Consider the following 19477-nt stretch of genomic DNA (forward strand, 5'->3'; position numbering starts at 1 on the left):
TGGGTATAGCTGAGGTAGTTAGGTATTGTAACAAGTGTGGGTATAGCTGAGGTAGTTAGGTGTTGTAACAAGTTTGGGTATGGCTGAGGTAGATAGGTGTTGTAACAAGTTTGGTTATAGCTGTTTCTTTTTCCCTTGCCGGGATAGTGTAGACCTTTTGATCCCTTGTCGGGACTCTTGTTATAATTGTAAATATTATATATGGATCGGGTTGTACGCCGCAACAATATTATATATGGATCGGGTTGCACACCGCAACAATATTATATATGAATCGGGTTGCACGCCGCAACAATATTATATATGGATCGGGTTGCACGCCGCAACAATATTATATATGGATCGGGTTGCACGCCGCAACAATGTTATATATGGATCGGGTTGCATGCCGCAACAATATGAAATGGGAGCGGGTGGTACGCCTACCACGAGATATAATGAAATGGGAGCGGGTGGTTTTCCTACCACGAGATATAATGAAATGGGAGCGGGTGGTACGCCTACCACGAGGTATAATGAAATGGGAGCGGGTGGCACACCTGCCACGAGATACATGAAATGGAATCGGGTTGCACGCCTGCAACAAGATGTGAAAAGAAAGTGAAATCTGCCTTTGTCACTTCTAGAAAATGGTCCTATTGGAACAGTTATTTAGTAACGGTTATGCAACTGTTACAATAAATAATATTTTGGAACAGTTTTAACCGTTCCAATAGAGTCAAAACGCTTTTGGAACGCTTCTACAGAATAACCGTTCCAATAGTATTACAACCGTCACCATAAGTTTAGCTATGGAGACAGTTTATGAAAGCGACACAATAGAGTACTTTGTGGGAACGGTTTTATGAAATAAAAGTACAGTGGAACGGTTTATTTTCCCCCCCTTAATTTCCCTCCTGTACATATTTACCCCGCCATTATTTTAATAACTTTTTTTAAGTTATATTTTAGTTAAAAGAACATAGAAAACCCAAAAACCCTCAAAATTAAACAGACGCTATTTTCTCCTCTGAAACCCACCAAATCTCTCTCAATATTCAACCTTGAAAAATCCGACGACCTGCTCCGGCGAATGACGACCTGCTCCGGCGAATGACGACCTGCTCCAGCTAATATAAGGCAATCTCCGACGTAGGCTGTTGGTGTTTTCCCCTGTTCGGTGTTTGTATGGTTGTTAGCTGAGCATTGAAATTTTTCGCAGCTTCTTCGATCTGCTTTCTTCTTTGGTAATATTCTTTGTGAACCCATTATTCTACATACTTTCTGTAATTTGGTTTGCTGAAAAATTGTTGTTTTGCTCAAATATTGTTTAAGATTTTTAGTTTGTAAAATTGGGGATTTTGTTGTTGGGTTTTTATTTCGTGTTAGAAATCCATGCTCGATGTTTGCTATCGACGTTCGATGCTCAATGTCTTCTTTGGTATTCTGTATAACTGTAGGATTTTCTATTCAAACAAGAATCCCAAAGAAGAATTATAGTTCTATGAGTTTGTTTCTTCCGATTTCTAAACAGAAAATACATAAAAAAATCATTAGTTTCTTAACCCGATTTTCAACTATGGATTGCATCTGAGGTGTAGCCGAGGGTCGATTTGCTTCAGTTGTTGGTTTGATTCGCTGAACTTGGGGCCGATTGCCCAGTTCCGGTTCTCTGTTTGGGTTTGGGTTGCTATTTTCCTCTTCAATTTGTACATTGCTCGAGCTGGTTGAATCAATTTTTGGACAGAAAATTCTCAAAGAAATTGAATCTGTATTGGTCGATCGGTTCTCTGCTTTGGGGTTCTAATTTCACAAGTGTAGCTTAAATTGAGGTTCTGTTGCTGTGCTTATTTTTCAATCGAGTTCAATCTCATTAAGTTGTGATCCTCGGAGATTCAAATACGCTTGAAAATGATTCAGGTCCCTTTTTCCTCCTTTTCTCTGTTGTTTGCGATGTTGCTCTCGTGGTTCTGATTGAAATATGATAAGAGCTGGGGGTTTAAATGATTTTTCAGCTAAGATATTGTTTGAATTAGAAGAAAACATTTGTTGCGAGTTGGTTTGTCTGATTTTAATGGTCGAATAAATTTGAAAGCAGCACTTCATTGAAGATTCGTTAGTAATTGAATCGAATATAGGCTTCTTAGAGTATTCTAAACTATTTGAGTTCAAATCTGTTGGTTACATATTTGTGACTAAAATTGGTTTATCATGTGAATTTTGAATTAGCAATACACTTCAATTGTAGGTCGAATCGGTGCTTTATATGTCTGGTTGAAAGGAACGTATTCGAATCCGTCTTTTCCGATCTGCGTTACTGCTGTAATTTTTCTTCTTTCTCTGCGTTACTGCTGCAATTTTTCTTCTTTATCTGCATTACTGCTTTTATAATTTATAGTTCAAGCATAGTTTGTTTCATTCCAAGCTTTTATAATATTGAAACAACTTTTGTTTTAAATTTTCACTTTTTGCGTATGACCTTTGGTGCACAGATTTTTGTATGGACATAAATCTAAATGTGCTGCGAGCATACTATGTCTGATATAGAAACATTTTTTGTGTGCACATCCGGTGCTTATTGTGCTTATTGGACTGGTGTTGAATGTTGTGTCACTCATTCTCATGTGAAAAGTAAATAGAGCTGGTGATGGTCACTGGTAAAATTGGGGTGAGGACAGAAATAATATGTGACCATCATGAATCATGAATCAGAATCTGGCATTCACGTTTAACCATTACATGAGCAGATCTCTATAGTTAATACTACCTCTTCAGTTCTATTTCTGTTTTCCCGTTAGTACAGCAATGTTGCTGCTATTGCTGCAATAATGAGATTTTACAGTGTTTCAATGTGGATTCCCTGTTATCCTGTAGTTAGTACTGGTTATCATTCGATTAAAAAGCTTGGTTTCAGTTGGCGCTTATGCTGATTTTTCTTAAGTACAGGCACAAGACGAGGGTCCATATTGGTCAATTAGTGAAAGATACATCTGCAAAACTTAAGCAAGCCAGTGAAACAGATCATCGTATTGAAGTCAGTGTAAGTGTTAAGAGCTCACGTACTTCCTCTTGCCTTATGTGTTTGATAACTAATATGCCATTACTTGGAAACCATCTCATATATGCATCTTTTCCAACTCAGCAAGATTCAAGTCAAAAGTTTCAATTCGTTTAAGAAAGGAAACCCCTGTCAAATTTCATTCTTATTTAAACACACTAGAAGCTACGATTCTCTTCCTCATGGAAGTTGTGCATGTGATTATCCCTCTTCATTATCTATATTGCGTATCTTCTTATTTCTCCCTCTTATTTATGCCTTTAATTTCTCTGTTTTTGGTCATAATCTGTTTATTTTGGTTTCAAAGTGTCTTTGATCACTGCTGTCCTCTTATGTCTTCTCTATTGAGTTTCTTATGCATCCTTTTTTGTTTCAAGGTAAAGTGAGAGTTAAGTACCCCAAGTGGAAGAAATTAAGTTATGAAGAGCTTGTATTCATATTCAATGGCTGTAAATCCTAAATGATTAGTTTTTGATGGGTTTGAAATATGATAGATGACTGGAGCACACCTAAAATCGAAGAAGTTGAGTTCATAAAAACTTGAATTTTGAACTTCATATTTGCGAATCATATGAGACTGATTCTCTAAATTATGGCTTAATTAAGATTCTAGACTTGGGGTTGAACCACTACCCTTTTGCTACCATGTTGGCTACTGCTACTACTTGAAATACTAGCACTGCTACTGCAATACAAGTCACCGCTTCCTTCCTTTCTGGTGGATTGATTCTTTGGCCTTCTTGGAATGCATCTTGCTTTCACTTCATCTATATCTTTCTCCCTCAGTTCCAACTTTGAGCTCCTGTAAACCAAAACATAAAGAAAAAAAATGAAATTATGCATTTGAACAAAAAAGAAAATGATTTGAGATAAACAACCCCACATGAATATAATAGTAGGAAGAATAGTTCTGAGTGGTGCTACATAAGTTCCTTATATATTTTTCTTCTGCAAACTGTGCTGCTGCATTTCTGAAAGATTACAAAAGTTATTAATGTCGATATGTACCATTTTGTAAGACAGTGCAATTACTTTTAGTTCTAACTTTGGAGGGCAAACATGATTGAGAAATTGTACCAATACCCCTATACTAAGTATACTAAGTTACAAGAGGAAATATCAGTAGATAAGCCAATGCAGAAATTGTACTTTTCAATCATGAAAACAGGACAAATTTTCACAGGTTTGAAGTTACCCGTTTTTTTAAAATTTGGCCTCCTGCTCCCACTTAAGCATTATATTTGCGTCAAAGCAACACAAAGCTTGTATCGAGACGGTAAAAATCTTATAGAATGAAGTATTAAGAGAGGAACCTTCAGTTATCCTATACGTTGGCAACTTAAATTCTAAACTCTTGATTTTGGTAGGTGAATTACATGCAAGCATGGGTCTGTATGAGTTAATCCTTGCATTTCAATTTGCGATTATTGAATCAAAATTAATATTTTCCCTTTTGTTTCATATATGTTGGGTGTGTTTCTGTATGACCTTTTTCTGAGCTTACTGTAATTCCATATTGGTATTCTCTCTCTAACCAGATCTCTAGATTAATGTTTACATAAATTGGAACATGTAGCGATGTTGGGCCCGTGCCAATGGCACAGGCTTCCCTATCTAGTAATACCTAATAAAGCTATTTTTATTTGTATTCTTCATCAGATTTGATAGATATGAGTCAAGAAAGACCTTCAAAGCCCAAAAAAAAGATAAGCGCAACATACACAAAACCTGGAACAATGGCATCTTTGGCAAACCAAATAAGGACTTCGTTTAGCCAAAAATATGTTGTTCCCGCTAGACAATCAAACAAGTAATAGAGGAACAAGTTCAGTTGGATTCTACAACTCTTGTTGAAGATGAACAATGTGAAGAACAAGGTAAGAACCTATAGACTTTATCTAAAAATATTTACATCCTATTTCAGTCATAAAAAATGTACCAACAATAGTGATTTGGTGGTTTTGTTTGGTTTGAATAGTTGAAGGCCCTTCTAATCAAACAAGAAAAAGAGGAAAAACAAAGATGAAAAGTGTACATGGACGACATGAGCGTAAATACATTTTACTTAACAACTTAAATCAACCCGTCGGTCCTAGTGACGCAGTTGTGACAGAGTTTGGAAGCTTCCTCGGCACATTGGCAAGGAATGCGACTCTATGTCCTCTTGATATTTTGGATTGGAGGAAGATGGACACAAAAGAGGATATATGGGAATATACCAAGGTCTGAACTTCTTAAGTTTTAATTTTTGATTGAAAATCTTTCATATTTTCTGCACTAACAGATTTGACACCAATTGTAGGATAAATATGATATTCCTGAAGATGTTCCAGTTTCTCAATTTAAGGAACTCCTTAGGTATTGGAACTCTGAGAAACTCCAGGTATGTGACTTTTTACTTGTTCTTCTTCATCTTCTTGAACTACTTCTTAGCAGAATTATGGGCCTGCTTATCGTGCATCTTCAATGTTTCATCGCGCACCTTCTGCACCTTATTTTTCTTCTTGCCTGTTACTGCCTTTGAAATTGGTGTATTGATCTTTTGTGAATTGGTAGGACTGGTATTTTGCTCATCACAAGCCTCGTAATTGACTAGTGAATCAGCTTCGTTCCCTTTCTCATCCTCAACCTGATCTGCCCAGCTTTTGGATACATACTCGTCTTCATCTTCTTCGTATTTCTTGTCTGAATCATAAGCATATTCTCCTTCTTCATAAGTGTATTGAGTTCCCTGATCGACCAGCTAGGTCGTTAGATGGTATTTCATGATTGGAGATATGTTTTTATTTTCATTCTTCTTCTCTTCTTCTTCTTCCTCTTCCTCTTCTTTTTCTTTCTAAACGTCCAAAAAGCGCCGAAATGCTGGCGAATTGTTTTCAGAAAAACTCTGCCCCATTTCTTCCCAAATTCTGCCCAATTTTTGCCCAATTTCTGCCCCGTTTCTCCCCAACAGTAGGTCGATCACCAGTTGCATTCAATGCAATAGTAGCCTCCAACTTTGAACATACAGTAGCTGCTTCAATTCCAGATTTCTCATGTCCTAATACATTTGTTGCATGTCCTAACTCACTTTCATGTAACTAGGAAAAAGACAAGAAAGGACAACTCATTCCAGGTATTAAATCATTGAAAATTTAATAATTTTTGTAAGATCTACTGTCTTAGTTTGGTACTTCATGTGCGCATACTGTTGTATTCCTCTAGTGTACAAAATCCTTCTCTACTCCGTTAAAAGCTATTGTATTCCTCTCTCTCTCTCTATACAGTTCAATAGCTTATGCCTTAACAGTTGAGCTATGAAATCTTGGTTCTGTTACATCAAACATCAAGTATGATGCAGTGCCATTTTGTAAGAGAAATCTTTTATGTTCATTCAGGTCTATTTTCCATCAGCAAGGCCACGGTTTAAACTTGGTAGAAATGAATTATCAATTTTAGTTTACTGTTATCACTTTTAGCAAACTCGCGCTGTGGAAGATTGTGTCTGGATATATTTGATTATGGTACTTTGTTGAGTGATTTTGTAGATCCCAAGTGACCTTGGTAGATTTCTGTGTGGCGTTGCTTATTTAGCCAAGTTCTTGTGTAGAGACATAATTGTGTGATGAAGTCTCTTGTCATTACCCTTTGTGATTCTATCTTCAATAGCCTTCTTAAGCGACAACGCCTTTGGAGAATATTGAGACTGAGAAGCATGAGTGCAGTATACCTATCAATTAGGAGACTAAGTACACAAATCTGAAGAGCCTAAAATGTGGATGTTCATCTCCATGAGAATCTTTTCTGCTACAGACAAGAAATTTCATCTATGTTAAAATTGTCTACTTTCCTTGACTGAAGCTGTCAATGAAGCAAGAATAAGCAAGACATTTGAGCAAATACCAATATATACACAGAGTAACCTCTACGATCTAAACATTGACAAGTATCAAGACCCAGCTAATGAACAAAAGTGAATTATGCTAATTGAGATATCCACGAAAAGAAGCAACCTTCTTAAAAACAAATAGTACATACTTAATATTAAAGTAAAACTAGTTTACTCTTGGATCAGATTGGGATTTAAGACACCAGAGAACTGTACTCATGCTTCTAAGTTGCTAAGAGCATTATGCCTCTATGTCTATGAATATTGAGACTTAAGGAAACTAGGAGTTAAACAATGAAACGAGATAGTCGGTGGTTGTATTATGCCTCTATGTCTGAGGGCTGTCTTGCCCTTTGTCTTGCTATATAGTTTTGCTACTTCCCTAGTTAGATGTATCTCCTTATATTTTCTGATTTGGATATATAGTTTTGTTACTTCCCTAGTTTTGTTTTCTGATCAGAGAAGTGTTATATAGTTTTGTTACTTCCCTAGTTTTGTTTTTTGATCAGAGAAGTGCTATATATTTTTGTTACTTCCCTAGTTAGATGTATATCCTTATGTTTTTTGATTTGGATATGCACCACGGCAAGGATAATGATGTTTTGAGCAGGTTGAAAATATTGGGATGGTCGTATATACAAAGGAAACTCTGCCGAAAAATTTAAGAATTTAGAGCGTTCGAAATTTTTGGAGTTATCAAATTGGTCATTCAATTACTTTGTGATTCAATTATCTTTTAAAAAAATTATTTAATTATTTCTGGTTGTCTTTTGTAGGTGCAGCTTGCGGAAGAAAGCAGTGACGAAGACCTTACTTGAGTGTTGTTGATCGTTGTTAAACTTTCTATCATCATGTTCAAAGATATTTTAGTTTAGAACTTTTTGTATGCAAACTCATCTATTTTGACTTTTGAATTGTTGATCAAACAATGTATTCACATTTTGTTTTTGTATGAGTAATGCTATTTGAATATTTTAATTTTATTTTGTGGTTTATATAAGTTATGAGTTAAAAATTTCATTGCATTAGGAAAATATTTCTCATTTTGCTTCCATAAATATCAGAAATTCAATTGTGAATTGTTGCAATAGAGCATATAACCGTTCCAGTAGACCAAGAAAATAATAATAGCATTCCCTAATAACCGTTGCAATATGTAACAATATCCATTGCTGTAGGGTACTGATAATTGTTCCAATATCACAAAACCGTTGCAATATATCATCAAAACCGTTGCAATAGACTTAAAAAACGCTGGAATAATTATACCACAATGGTTTATAACCATCCCAATAGAAAATACAACCGTTCCCATAAATAAAACAATGGTGACAGTACCATAATCGTTACAATACCCCCTATATGGAGATAGTTTTGAAACCGTTACAAATAACCGTTCCAATAGACCTATTGTAACACTGAATCGCGGAACGCCTCCAAATCTGCTCTGATAGCCCTATAGGGACGGCTAGTGTATCTATTGCCACGGTTTTGGAAGGGTTGCCATAGACCTAATTTCTAGTAGTATGTTTTCCTTATTCTTGCTAGTGGTTGGATTTTGACTCCTTTATAGTTCTCTTGATATTCTGTTTTTACCTGTTATTCCCCGAAGCATGTTTCCCCCTCCCATCCTTACTTGCTTATACCTGCTTTACTTTCCGCTGTATATTATATAACTGCACAGGTTTACTTGATAGTTTGGTCCTAGCCTCGTCACTACTTCGCCGAGGTTAGGCTAGGCACTTACCAGCACATGGGGTCGGTTGTGCTGATACTACACTCTGTGCTCTTTTGCACAGATCCAGGTCCCGGACAGCAGTAGTAGCTCGGAAGCCAACCTTCAGTCCACCGAGACTCCGAGGTAGCCTTGCACGCGTCCGCAGGCCCGGCGTCTCCTCTATCTTATATTTCATTATGTTATCTCATGTTTTCGAGACAACAGTGTTATACTTCTTTCAAACGGTTGTATTAGTACTCTTAGTAGTCCGTGGATGATGTGACACCAGTTCTTGGGTAGAGGCACATGTTGAATTCCGCATTATTGTTCAGCTTATTTAATTTAAGTCTTCCGCTTTAATTTCACATTCTGCTGTCTAATAAATATTTAATGCTGGTTGTTATGATTGATAAAAGGATATAAAATAAAGTAGGTAGGAGTTTATGATTTGTGGCTTGCCTAGCTTCTACGAGTAGGCGCCATCACGACCCCCGAGGGTGGGAAAATCCGGGTCGTGATGAGTTATTTTAATTAGGATATAAGAGGGGAATGGGTAAATGGGCTTGGATTTAGGAAATTAGTTTGGACCATGAAGACCAAATAATACAATGTATCTATAAAGTGTAAAAATCACTCTTAATAAACTAATATAAAACTAAATACTAAAGGTGAAACTAATTTTGTATTTTCAAATGTTATAATAAAGTAAAAAGTAGGAAGAATAGGCTAAAGCCACGGTGAAATTAAATATAAATATAAATATACTAATTGACTTTAAACTAAAGATGAAAAATATTTTTGTAATTTTTATTTTTGTGATAAAATAAGTAAAAGAGTCAAAACTATTTAAAATAGCGATGCTAAACCTAAACTAAATATTTAAACGCTAAAATGCGTAAAATCTCGTGGAGTGTCAAAAATTACATGTCTACACTAACCAATGCAGGAACAGAATCAAAGCAGAAAAAGACTCTAAAAATTATAATAGTCCATCCTATTTTTATTGTGATAAAAGGGGTCATACCTCAAATCGTTGCAGGTTCAAGGATAACAGTAGATGGGTCTGGCGACCCAAATCTTCAAATCAATCTAATACTCAGTGTTCTAACCATTCAAGACCCAAGCAAGCTTGGGTACCTAAAAACAAGAAATGCAGGAACACCATAAGAAGAATCAAAAAGGAAAATCGTATCTCGACAGCGCGTGTTCCAGACATATGACAGGTGACAAACAATTGTTCAAGACAGTCACCGAACTAGATGGAGGAACGGTTACTTTTGGAGACAAATCCAAAGGAAATGTAATTGGTGTTGGAAAAGTTCATCTGAGCTCAACATGTGATGTAGATGAAGTTTACCTAGTTGATGAACTCGGCTACAATCTTCTAAGCATTAGTCAACTATGTGACAATGACTATGAGGTTCGTTTTAAGAAGCATGGTTGGTTTATAGAAGATGAATCAGGTAAAGTCATTATTTCTGGTAATAGAGACGGAAATATCTATACTATTAGCAACTTAGATAATCTTGGGGATCAAATTTGTCTTGCTTCCATAATTGATGATCCCTGGGTTTGGCATAGAAAACTTGATCATGCCAGCATGCATACTATTCAAAAGCTTTCTAAACATGATCTCGTTATTGGACTTCCAAAACTAGATTTTTCAAAGGATCATATATGTGATGCATGTCAACTAGGAAAACAAATTCGCTCATCTTTCAAAATCAAGAACTTTGTTTCCACCTCCAAACCTCTCCAACTATTGCATATGGATTTATTTGGCCCAACTAGAACTGCTAGCATAGGTGGTAGGAAATATGATTTTTTCATTGTGGATGATTTCTCTAGATTTACCCAGTTTATGTTTTTAAGTCATAAAGATGATGTTCTAAAGAATTTTGAAGTTTTCTGTAAGAAGGTTCAACGAGAAAAGGGATACTACATCTCTTCTATCAGAAGTGATCATGGAGGAGAATTGAAAGCAGAGCCTTTGAAAACTTCTGCAACGATCAAGAAATCTCTCACAACTTCTCTTCACCAAAATCTCCGCAACAAAATAGAGTGGTAGAATGTAAAAAAAATAGAACTTAACAGGACATGGCAAGAACCATGATTGTGGAAAACTCTCTACCTCACCATTTCTGGGCAGAAGTGGTAACCACAGCATGTCATATCATCAATAGGTGTCTGATTCGTCCAATCCTCAAAAAGACCCCGTATGAACTGTGGAATGGTAAGAAATCAAATATTAGTTATTTTCACCCGTTTGGATGCAAATGCTTTATTCAATACAATGGAAAGGACAATTTGGGTAAGTTCGATCCTAAAAGTGATGAGGGTATATTTTATGGTTACTCTCCTTCAAGTAGAGCATATAGAGTTTATAATAAAAGAACGCTATGGATTAAAGAATCAATTCATGTTGTTTTTTTTGATACTAACCCTCGTCCAAGGAATGAAAAACTTCCTGAAGATGAGGAAATTCCTTTTGTCCTTAAATCTATCATTGTAGGAAAGGATCATCAAAGTTAGTCAGCTGACCAACAAACTCAACCATCTGAAGAGTCTGCAGAAATTCACGAACCATCTCAAGCAGTTCAGTCGACTAATGTAGAAAAAGAACCTTCCTCAAACACTCCAAATGAATGGAAAAGCGAACCTAGCTACCCTCACAAATTCATTATAGGAGATCCACAGGAAGGAATCACTACAAGAAGATCTCAAAAGAACAAATCTCACGTGGCTCTTATTTCTGAACTTGAGCCAAAAAAGTGGATGAAGCTCTGAAATACCCTCACAAGAAATTGGAAGAAATGAAGTATGGGAATTAGTTCCAAGACCAGAAAACCCCTCTATCATTGGAACTAAATGGGTATTCAGAAACAAATTGAATGAATCTGGTCAAGTGGTTCGAAATAAAGCAAGATTAGTTGCTCAAGGATACTCTCAGCAAGAAGGAAACGACTATGATGAAACCTTTGCTCCTATAGCAAGACTCAAATCCATACGAATATTACTTGTTTTCGCTGCTCACAAAGGATTCAAGCTATTTCAAATGGATTTTAAAAGTGCGTTCCTAAATGGCAATATATCTCCAAAGAAGTATATGTGAAGCAACCACCAGAATTCGCAAACAAGCTCCACGTGCCTGGTATGAAATCTTAAGTTCTTTTCTTCTAAATCAAGGGTTCAAAGAGGTAACATCGATACAACCTTTTTCACTAAGCATTCTAGTTCAGGTAATCTTATTACTCAACTTTACTCACAACAATCGGAATTTGACCTCCTGTGCCTGTGACATTATTTTTGGTAGTCCTAACTCTGTTCTATGTGAAGAATTTGCTATTTCCATGAAAGGAAAATTCGAGATGAGCATGATGGGAGAGCTGACATTCTTTCTCGGACTTCAAATCAAACAGCCTCCTAAAGGGATTTTCATTAACCAAACCAAGTACACTAAGGAACTTATCAAAAAGTTTGGCATGGAAAATGCTAAGTCAATCGGCACCCTAATGAGTCCAACAACAATGCTCGATGAAGACAACAATGGAAAAAAGGTTGATGAAACCATGTATAGAGATATGATTGGATCCTTATTGTATCTCACTACCAGTCGGCCAGATATTATGTTCAGTGTATGCAAGTGTGCAAGATTTCAGTCGGCTCCTAAGGAATCCCATTTCACTGCTGTAAAACTAATTATTAGATATCTAATTGGTACTTCTGAGCTAGGATTATGGTATGATCGTTCTAACAATTTTGCTTTAAGAGGCTTTTCAAATGCAGATTTTGCAGGTAATAAGATTGATAGAAAAAGCACAAGTGGCACGTGTCAACTCTTGGGAAATTCATTAGTATCTTGGCATAGAAAGAAACAAGATTGTGTTGCCCTATCAACGACTGAAGCAGAATATTTAGCCGTTGGCAGCTGTCGTACTCAAGTTCTATGGATTATGCATCAACTTCTCGATTATGATTTATCTCTTACCCCTACTCCTATATTTTGTGATAATACTAGTGCTATTTGTTTATCAAAAAATTATGTTCATCACTCTAGAGCAAAGCATATAGAAATCACGCATCATTTTATCCGTGATCATGTCGCTAAAGGTGATATTGTTTTAGAATTTATTAGTATTGATTCTCAACTTGCTGATATTTTTACAAAACCTCTTTTGGAAGAAAGATTTTGTTTTCTCCGAAAAAAGAATGGCATTGTGCCAAATTTGTAAAACAAATCTATTAGCGTGTTCTAAAATATTTTATTTCCTTAATTATGTGTGGTTTAATTAATTTTCTTGTAAGTGTAATAATTGCTTCTTCATCAGAATCGCCGATCAATACTTCGAAAGCATCACTTCCTTCTGAACCCGCCTTTTCCTTTAATCAAGGCGACCCTTCGTTCCTCCTAAAAGTACCGATAAAAACCCTTCCACCCCTATTACTCTCTACACTCTCATCAAATCCTACCTTCTCACCATGGCCAAAAGAAACCCCTCTTCTTCCACTGCAACCAGACGCAGTCGAAGATTTCAAAAATCCCTCAGTCCTGAAGAACCTGTAGACTTAGAGTCCTCCATTGACTCGGATCTTCAAAACGGATAAAGAGAGTAGTGAATCTTCCGAAAATCCTCCCACTAGCCAAAAAAGGACATGCAAAAGCCCTATGGAGAAAACCCCCAAAAAGGCTGCAAGCAAGAAAGGAAAAGTGGAGAACACTGAATTTGATCCTCAAGACAAATTGATCTTTTACGGCCCAAGTGAAAAAACAAGATTTGAGTCCTATAAGTCAAAATCTATGGCTTATGGATGTTCTATAAGTCTCTCTCTCATGCAAAATCTACACTGTGATGTGACTGCTATATTTGATTTTCAGCACCTTACTTCTTTGTTTGATACCATTGGAAACTCTATTTATGAGGAACCAGTAAGGATGTTTTATGCAAACCTGTTTGTGAATGACAAAGATGACTTGGAATCTATGGTGTTAGGCACTAGAATCGTTTTGGACTCTTATCAATTTGAAAAGATTTTCTCTCTTAAGTTTAGCGGGTTTGATATTTTTGTGCAAAATTCGTGATCAAAAGATGTTGAAGTTTCCTTTGAAGAAGCAAAAACCTTCTTATCTAATAATCCTCCTGATATCAGTCCCAAGAACCTTAAGTTTGAACATCTTGTCTTAGCCCACATGATTGCTACTACTCTTCTCCCTAGAACTTGGTCACCTTAGCTCTTTGTCCACTAGATATATTTTTGTTCTTTATTGTCTTGTTAACAATAAAAGACTAGATTGGTTTGTGTGGATTCGCCAATACATGCTTGAAAGTATCAGGGATATATCTTCTTCTGCTGCCTGTTTACCATACGGTATTCTCATCTCACACATTCTCGAAGTCATGAAGGTAGATTTGGCACCCTTTACACCAAAGCACATAACCAACACTTATGATAAGACAACTTTTTCAATGATGGGGTATACTTTGGGTGATGATGGATAGGTTAAGCGCGCCAAAGTTGAAAGCATTCCAGTGTCAGTTGAAGCTCAAACTACACAATCAACATCTCAGTCGACTGCCTCTCAAAATATTCAGCAATTCTTGCACTATCTAAATGAGGTAAAACTGCTACTGCTTGAGATGAAGGGACAGGTGGACAAAATTAGGGAAGTTACTAAGGAGACAGGTACAGATGTGGCTAAGCTCAGAATGGATTTTGGAACCAGGATGAGGCAAGGAACCAGGACATTCAATTCCATGAGTGAAAAGATGGACAAGCTTGTCAAAGATGTCAAAAACTCCTATGACTCCTTTTGCACCAAAGTGATAAACACTCTCAAGTACTTCTTGGGAAGAAGTTAATGCGCATCTGTGTGATGGTGTTACAAACAATATTTTTTGTTGCTTTTGCTTGCTTGCTTGTGGTTTAAAACAAACTTTCTTCTGATTGTGTCTGTTCAAATTATGCCTTTGCTGAAGGCACTACTTTTGCTACACTACCTCACTAGTTATTATGTATATTACTTTCTATATTACTTGTGTTGTATGCTTTCCTTTCCTTTTTGATTGATGTCAAAGGGGGAGAACAGTTAGAGGAGTAAAACAACTACTCAGGAGGAGACAACACTCATTCAGGGGGAGATGGCATCAACTCAGGGGGGAGCAACTTAGGAAGTGAAATAAAAAGGGAAGTCTCATAATTAATGTTTACTCTCGCTTGATTGTCATCATCAAAAAGGGGGAGATTGTTAAGTTAAATTTCAAAGTTTCAATAATGACAATGTTCAATTATCTTGATTTGCAGGAATCATCAAAAGGAAAGAAAATAAATGAGAAGCTGTGATTGTTATAATTAGCACATTCATTTAGCCTCAATCAAAGGAAATCAGATTACAAATCAAGGAGCTATTGCAAGCCAATATTTAGATTCTTAATTAAGCTCAATCACAGGCTTGATTGTCTCGTAAATGGAAGCTTGTGACAAGGAATGTCACGATCGAATCCGGACCTTCCCAAGAGCAGGATTCGAAGAGGCACCCATTGGGTCAAATCCTTTTAAAGATCTTGTGCCTCTATTTTCAGTCAAGGCTCAATGCCTTTTTTCTCTCATATAAGAAGACTGCTAAGATCAAATGGAAGACTTGCGGAACTACATACATTGTTTTCTAAGTCTCTCTACTTCTTAGCCTAAACATTGTAGCCCTTTGTTTACCAGTGGATCAAAAGATAGGAAGAATTAGAACACAAAAGAGAGTTGTGTCATTATTTAAGATCCGTTGTTGTAATACTTCATTGGTGGTGAACGAGTCAAAACCATCTGTACTGTAATTCTTTCAAGATCTAAAAGGAACCCTTGTGACCCAAGGGAAACTGGATGTAAGTACCATACCGGTACAGAACCAGTATAAAATTGTTGTGTGTCAATCTCTTTCCATTTACTGTTGTCACGACCCAAACCGATGAGCCGCAAAGGGCACCCGATACCTTACTCAACCGAGTACCAACATAACATTTCTTTCATATCATTCTATCATAGGTAAATGAACCGGAGTGAAGCATGAGGGAATACAAACTTATACATATGAAGTACGGGCCTATAAGATCAAAATAACCACTCGTGTATTGAACATAGGCTGACAAGTCCATACAATCTTTTACGTACATGACATCTGGCTACAAGCCTCTAAGAATACATAATTTTCATAAAGGTTGGGACAGATACAAAACAATACACGTCTAAATAATACTAACCAAACAAGCAACTCCGAAGCAAATGGAGCGCACTAACATCTTCCGCTGAGCTGATAGCCTACTTGGAGGGATTGATGTTTAGCTTAAAGCATATATATTTCTATGTATATCACCTCATATTTTACTTTTGTTTCGTAAATTTGGGATGTTAAATGTTACCATTTATATTAATTTGAAGTGTTTTTATGTATAGGAATGATTCGGGAGCAATTGGGGGTAAAATGTGCAAGATTTGAGCTAAAACGAACAAAACCGGAAAAAGAGGCCATTTGGGCGCCACAGGCAGCGCCTGGCGCCACCTGTGGCGCGAAAAATAGTGTGTAATTTGGGGCAGCACCCTGGTGGGCGCCTGGCACCGGGCTGGGCGCCGTTGACGCGGATTTCGTCCTATTTTGCCCGGGACACGGTTTATTCGGCCCTAGACCTATCCAACACGTATAAAAGGAAGACTAAGCCTAATTTTGGGGGGAGAGACGCACTTTGGAGGAAAAATACACACAAGAAACATCGAGGAGCAAGAACATCTCAAAATTCTTCATCTTTTCTAGTATTTTCAATTATTCAACACTTGTGCAATTGTTTGATTACATCATGAGTGGCTAAACACCCATTGTTCTGGGGTTGTGATTTAGCCATGAATATTGTTGTTTGATATTAACTTGACCTTGATTTTAATTCACCAATATATGGTTGTTTTTTCAATTCTGTGTTTAATTGCTTAATTGTCTGGCCAACAGTTAAGTTCTATTTACTATCTATACTATGCTTGGGAAAGTCGTGTTTAGATTAGAGAAGAATTGAAGAGAGCATGATCTTAACCCTTAGGGGGAGCGGATTTGTGCTTAGGATAGGAATATACCTAGTCACCATGCTTAATTAGATATCGTAATCTTAATGCTTTCTTAATAGATTGATTTCATAGGAATATAGGCGTTAATCTATTAAGAATAGGTGAGTAGTACTTCGAGAGAAGGCTATGAGAGCATTTATCGATTAATTAGCAACCATGAGTGAATTATATGAAAGGGAGAGTTAATTAGAACACAATACGAATGGTGAATCGATCACAACCCTGGAATACTTGTCTCTACTGAATACATAAAAATCACCTCGTTACTTGATAATTTAGTTATTATTTAGAATCGTAGCATCTTATAATCATATTATTGGACTTTGCTTTTAGCTGGATTGAATAACAATTTTAGTAATTTAGTGAGTAGTTTACACAAGTCTCTGTGGGTTCGACACTCAACTTATCATTATATTACTTGTCGATCACGTATACTTGCGTGTGCGTTTGGGAGTAATAAGTTTTTGGCGCCGTTGCCGGGGACTTGAATATTAACTACTTGCTAGTTTTTGCTTTAATTGTTTATTTTGTCAAGTCTAACGTTACTTGGTTGTTGCTCAGATCTCAGGAACTTTGATTGAATGCGTAGGGTTAGAAGCCAGGACCGACTTGAAGGCTTTAATCCTAAACCTGAGAGAACATTTCACAGGAGGTTGAGGGAAGCAAGGGACACGAATAATATTCAGGCACTTGTTCAATTTCCTACGGACATGGCAGAGAAGCAACACATGGCTGTTCAGGAAGTGGCGATGCCCAGCATTGCTAATGCCACCTCCAGTATCGTGAAGCCCAGAATCACTGGGCACTTTGAGCTGAAACAGAGCATGATCCAGCTACTTCATGCAAACGGGCAGTTTATGGGTCTTCCGCACGAGGATCCACAACAGCATATTCTGAACGTCTTGGAGATTAGTGATACTTATATCACTAACGGGGTCACTCCGGATTATGTGAGGCTCACATTTTTTCCATTCTCTCTGTTGGGCGAAGCTAAGCAATGGCTAAAGGCGGAACCAGCTAATTCCATTACATCATGGAATGATTTGGCAAGAAAATTTCTGGCAAGGTTCTTTCCTTCAGGAAAAACTACAAAGATCAGAAGTGAGATAGTTGCCTTCAAACAAAAAGCAGGAGAATCTTTATACTTAGCTTGGGAAAGGTTCAAAGGGCTACTCAGAGACTGTCCTCATCACAATCAGATGAATGAAGTGTTAGCTCACACTTTCATAGAAGGGTTACATTCTGAAACAAAGATTGTGGTAGACGCTGCAGCTGGGGATCAAGTGTTGGAGAAAAGCTTTAACGAGATATATGCATTATTGAACAAATTCTCCAAGAGTAATCCGGATTGGCAAGGAGAGATGGGCAGACATACAGTGCAAAAGTCTGCAGGGGTTCTTGAGTTAGATGTTGTCTCAGCATTATCAGCGCAGATTTCTACACTGGCCAACCAAGTCAATCAGATGACCTTGAGTATCAACAAGCAACAAGTACAACCGGTACAACAGGTTCAAGTTTATTGTGAAATATGTGGAGAGGGGCACACGAGCGACATATGCCCCGCTAAACTAGAATCTGTCTGCTTTGTGGGTAATTCAAATAGAGGCCAAACAAACCAATATGGAAACACTTACAATCCCAACTGGAGGAACCACCCAAACTTCTCTTGGGGTGGAAATCAAGGTACTCAGAATCAATACAAGCCTCAAGCACCTCAACATCAATATAGACCACCTCAGGTTGAACAACAAGCAAATCCTACAAGTCACTTTGAAGACATGTTGAAAAAAATGATGGCTGAACAGCAAGCCCTCGCCACAACAATGAGAAATTTAGAGCGTCAAATGGGACAGCTTGCCAGTGCTCAAATCACTAGACCAGCTGGAGCTCTTCCAAGTGACACTGAAGCGAATCCTAGGGCAGCCCTTAATGCCGTGTCGTTGAGGAATGGGACAAAACTAGAAGAAGTTCAGTCTAAAAAGAGGAAACAGGTGACTTTTAATGAGAGGCCAACTACTATAGAATCAACATCAGAAAAAGCTAAGGAGCCAGAGAAGCTAGCTGGAGAGGCGGTGGCTGAGCAACCCCCACCATTGGTTGCAAGGCCACCACCTCCATTCCCTCAAAGATTGCAGAAATTAAGAGATAATGCCGCATATAAAAAGTTTCTTGATATCTTGAAGCAGGTGCAAATTAATATTCCATTGGTTGACATCTTACAAGAAGTACCCAAGTATGCAAAGTACATCAAGGACATTGTGGCAAATAAAAGGAGGCTAACTGATTTCGAGACTGTGGCACTCACTGAGGAGTGCAGTTCAAGAATTCAGGGCAAGTTACCTCAGAAAATTGAAGGATCCAGGTAGTTTCACTATCCAAATCTCGATTGGTAAACATGTTGTTGGGCGAGCTTTATGTGATCTTGGAGCGAGCATCAATATGATGCCGCTATCTGTGTTCAGACAGTTGGGGTTGGGTGAGCCATGCCCAACAACAGTTATCTTACAGTTAGCTGATCGCTCCCTTGCTCATCCTGAGGGAGTGATTGAAGATGTTCTAGTTCAAGTGGGTTCCTTTATATTCCCTGTTGATTTCATTATCTTGGATTACGAGCCTGATCAGGAAGTCCCATTTATTTTGGGGCGTCCATTCTTATCCACGGGCCGAGCTATTATCGATGTCTGCGAAGGATGGATGACAATGAGAGTGGGATCGAGTGGAGGTCTTCAATGTTTATAGAGCACTCAAGCTACCAGCC

The 19477-nt window shown here is 37.5% G+C and overlaps 1 protein-coding gene across 3 annotated transcripts; it reads left to right on the top strand.

Annotated features, from left to right (window-relative positions):
• Positions 1-969: 969 nt before the first annotated feature.
• LOC109210060 lies at positions 970-7888 on the top strand. Of its 3 annotated transcripts, none has more exons than XR_002065481.1 (7): positions 970-1226; positions 2228-2301; positions 2926-3019; positions 4697-4914; positions 5016-5260; positions 5340-5420; positions 7682-7888. XR_002065481.1 is itself a non-coding variant. In XM_019373434.1 (7 exons), exons 4-7 carry the CDS (start codon positions 5060-5062, stop codon positions 7705-7707), a joined length of 339 nt encoding a protein of 112 aa, XP_019228979.1. In that variant the 5' UTR covers positions 970-1226; positions 2926-3019; positions 4697-4914; positions 5016-5059; the 3' UTR covers positions 7708-7888. The 3 variants fall into 3 exon arrangements, 1 of the variants encoding a protein (XP_019228979.1); XM_019373434.1 differs by lacking the exon at positions 2228-2301 and adding an exon at positions 6122-6152; XR_002065480.1 differs by lacking the exon at positions 2228-2301.
• Positions 7889-19477: the final 11589 nt, after the last annotated feature.

The sequence above is a fragment of the Nicotiana attenuata genome, unplaced genomic scaffold, assembly GCF_001879085.1.
Source record: "Nicotiana attenuata strain UT unplaced genomic scaffold, NIATTr2, whole genome shotgun sequence".
Lineage (NCBI taxonomy): Eukaryota > Viridiplantae > Streptophyta > Magnoliopsida > Solanales > Solanaceae > Nicotiana > Nicotiana attenuata.